Here is a 3,620-nt window from a genome sequence, read left to right on the forward strand (position 1 = left end):
ATTTTTATTATGTGTATGCAGTTTGGACTTTTGAGTTTGGTTGGAGTATTGTGATTAGATTAGATTGGTTGTTTATTATTATTACTGCTGATATTTTGCTGATCTGCTTGGTTTTATGAGTTTTTGTGATTTTGTTGGAATATAATGTTTGATTATTTGGACCAAATCTTGGTGGGTTATTTAGATGTTAACTTTTCTGATCTGCTTGGTTTTTATGTCTTCAATCACCTTATGCGAATAAAGATTTTTAAGTTTTCTATAAATATCAATTCCATACAAATTTTATAAGTTTTATGAGTTATCTAATTTGAATTATTGTAATATTTTTTTTGTAGTTCCAAGATTAGCTTATTATAAGTATGGATAAATCATGGATGACAAATAGTAGATTATCTAAAAAGTTTGATTTGGGTGTAGAAAACTTCATCAAATTTGGATTTTCCAATATAAATAATACTACTATACATTGTCCTTGTTTGAAACGTGGAAATTGTCAAAGTCATAATAGCAATGATATTAGAGATCATTTATATTTTAATGTGATTGATGAAAGTTATAAGATTTGGTTTTGGCATGGTGAGGAACTTCCTAGTTCATCCTTGCATGAAAAATCCTCTGAGTGTAGGTATGAAGAGAATGATATTGGAAATATAAAAGAAATAGTTGAAATTGCTCATGAGCAATGTTCAAAAGATCCCAATAGATTTGAAAAGTTGCTTAATGATGATGAGAAGCCATTGTATGAAGGATGCAAAAAGTTCACCAAGTTGTCTACATTAGTGAAGTTATATAACTTAAAAGTTAGACATGGATGGAGTGACATTAGTTTCTCATTACTACTAAAAGCATTAAAGGATATCATACCTTCTACTAATGACCTTCCTATATCAATGTATGAAGCAAAGAAAATATTAGGTGCACTAGGAATGGAATATGAAAAGATTCATGCATGCCTTAATGATTGTTGCTTGTATCAAAAGGAATATGTCAATGCAATTGTGTGTCCTAAATGCGGTGAGTCAAGGTGGAAATATGGTAAAGACACAAATAAGAAGAAGAAAATCCCTGCCAAAATAATGTGGTATTTTCTTCCTATACCACGTTTTCAATGGATGTTTAGAAGTGTTGAATGTGTTAAAAACCTGACTTGGCATGCTAATGAGAGACAAATGGATGATAAATTACGTAACCCTACAGATTCCCCAGCTTGGAAGTTAGTTGAAACCATGTGGCCGAACTTTAGTTCAGAACCCAAGAATCTTCGTTTAGCATTGTCAGCAGATAGAATAAATCCACATAGTGATATGAGCTTTAAGTATAGTTGTTGGCCAGTTGTTATGGTCATTTATAATCTTCCTCCATGGTTGTGTATGAAAAGAAAGTTTATGATGTTATCAATACTGATTTCAAGTCCAAAACAACCAGGAGATGACATTGGGATATACTTAGAGCCATTGATTGATGATTTAAAACTTCTGTAGGAAAGTGGTGTGCAATGTTATGATGCTTATTAAGAGGAACGATCAATGATTTTCCAGCATATGGAAACCGTAGTGGATGTAGTGTCAAAGGTTATAAGACATGTCCAATTTGTGGAGATAACACAACTTCATTAAGATTGATATTCATGCAAACATTTTTCTCGATATGTATCACATCTAAGCAATGTCTAACATGGAGATGTTTCCAATAAGGGAGTTGGAAAAAAGCAGACATCCTATTCCAACAACCTTTGATACTTCCTTTTGTGATATTTCTTTTTTTCTTTTTTTTTTCCTATTTGAAAATCAAGATCTTTAGTTTTTTCAAATACAACCTCTGCAGACAAAGGTTCTGGAATACTTCCAATTTCTCTCTGACCATCAAATGATTTCTTTTGACGTCGAAAATGATGATTTTGTGCTAGAAATTTTCAATGGCCAAAGTATGCCATTTTTTCCAGGTACCCTTCTTGAAATTCCAGGAAAAACAAAAGACGGATTGAATGTTAGACGTGATTTAGCTGATTTAAAAATTCGACCAGAGCTTACACCTTTTAATGGGGATAAAAAAATCTTCCTTCCTCTGTTTGTTATACTCTTACTAGAGAAGAAAAACGTTGTGTTTTGAAGATGATATCAGAAATGAAGGTTCCTGAGGGTTACTCCTTCAATGTTAGAAATCTTATGTCAGTAAAAGATTTAAAACTCAATGGTCTTTAATCTCATGTTTCCATGTGCTCTTACAACAATTGCTCCCCATTGCCATCAGATCTGTGCTACCAAAGCATGTTTGATATGCGATAACTCGTTTGTGTATTTTTTTCAATTTTATATGTAACAAAGTCTTTGATATTATACAATTAGAGAAGCTGCAGGAAGACATTGTGATTACATTATTTTATTAGAGAAGTATTTTCCTCCCTCATTCTTCACAATAATGGTGCATCTCAAAGTTCACATTATTAGAGAAGTCAAACTTTGTGGGCCTATATATTTGTGATGGATGTATCCCTTTGAAAGGTTCATGAAAGTGATTAAAAACTCTGTGAGGAATAGGCATCGTCCAGAAGATTGTATTGCTGAAAGTTTTATATTAGAAGAAGCTGTTGAATTATGTTCGGATTTTTTATGTGGAGTAGATCCTATTGGACTTGGGTGTCAAAAGTTAAGAGACAATTCAGGCAATTCAGAAATTGGTAGACCATTGTTAAGTGGAGTTCTTTACATACTTGAACGAGATATTTTATATTAAGTTCATCGATATGTCTTAGAGAATACAATTGATGTGTAACCATATATAGAGTAAGTTATTGTGGCTTGGATCCATTTATTTCATTAAATACATGAATTTGAAAATAATTATATTTGAACATTTTTAAGGTTACAAGAGATTTGGGAACTAAATTATAATACATTTAAGGTTGCACTTTTTAAATGTAATTGGGTTGAGAATATTGGTGGCATAAAAACTGATGAGCTTGGTTTTGTGTTAGTTGACTTAAATAGAATAGGCCACAAGAATGATTCTTTCATACTAGCATCCCAAGCAAGACAAATATTTTATGTTGAGGATCCAAATGATGGTCGATGGTCTATTGTCCTTACTCCACCACAAAGAGATTTTGAGGATCAATACAATGACAATGAGCTTGGAGATACTACTCTACATTGTCAAGGAATTCCTAAAGCCATGTTAGATATTGAATCTAGAATTGATTTGGATGAGAACACTTCAACATATGTAAGAATTGATTGTGAAGGCACATGGATTCCTAAAGAGTAAATGTATGGGTGAGTTTTCACTTACTATTAATTTTTATAATTTTGTTGTATCTGACACCTAACTAAACTCTTTTCTATTTTTCAGAATAATTCTTACACCATGGAGATGGCAAGTGATGAGGACTTGCAGTTTGGTTTGGATATTGTCAATGAAAATATGTAACCGAAGCAAGATGAAATACCAAACAAAAAGAAAAGGCGAACGCGAGGACCGACTATTATGCATGAGGTAACAAAAATTTGGAGTGTAGGGGAGAAAAAATTGGTTGAATATAATGATGATAGAGTGACTATTGGAGATAATGGATATAAGTTAAAATCTTTGATAGGATCTACTGTGCATTATCATATCCTGAT

General features: G+C 32.3%; 1 protein-coding gene across 1 annotated transcript; it reads left to right on the plus strand.

Moving 5' to 3' along the window:
• The first annotated feature begins 359 nt into the window (after positions 1–359).
• Positions 360–1,481, plus strand: LOC150030329 (uncharacterized). The gene has a single exon (XM_090309821.1). It carries the CDS (start codon positions 360–362, stop codon positions 1,479–1,481), a length of 1,122 nt encoding a protein of 373 aa, XP_090165947.1.
• Positions 1,482–3,620: the final 2,139 nt, after the last annotated feature.

This window comes from Benincasa hispida, unplaced genomic scaffold, assembly GCF_027475165.1.
Source record: "Benincasa hispida cultivar pf3 unplaced genomic scaffold, pf3_genome.v1.1 HicScf304, whole genome shotgun sequence".
Classification (NCBI taxonomy): domain Eukaryota; kingdom Viridiplantae; phylum Streptophyta; class Magnoliopsida; order Cucurbitales; family Cucurbitaceae; genus Benincasa; species Benincasa hispida.

Coding starts and splice junctions, on each gene's coding strand:
- LOC150030329 (XM_090309821.1), top strand. CDS start 360: ATGGATAAATCATGGATGACAAATAGTAGATTATCTAAAAAGTTTGAT.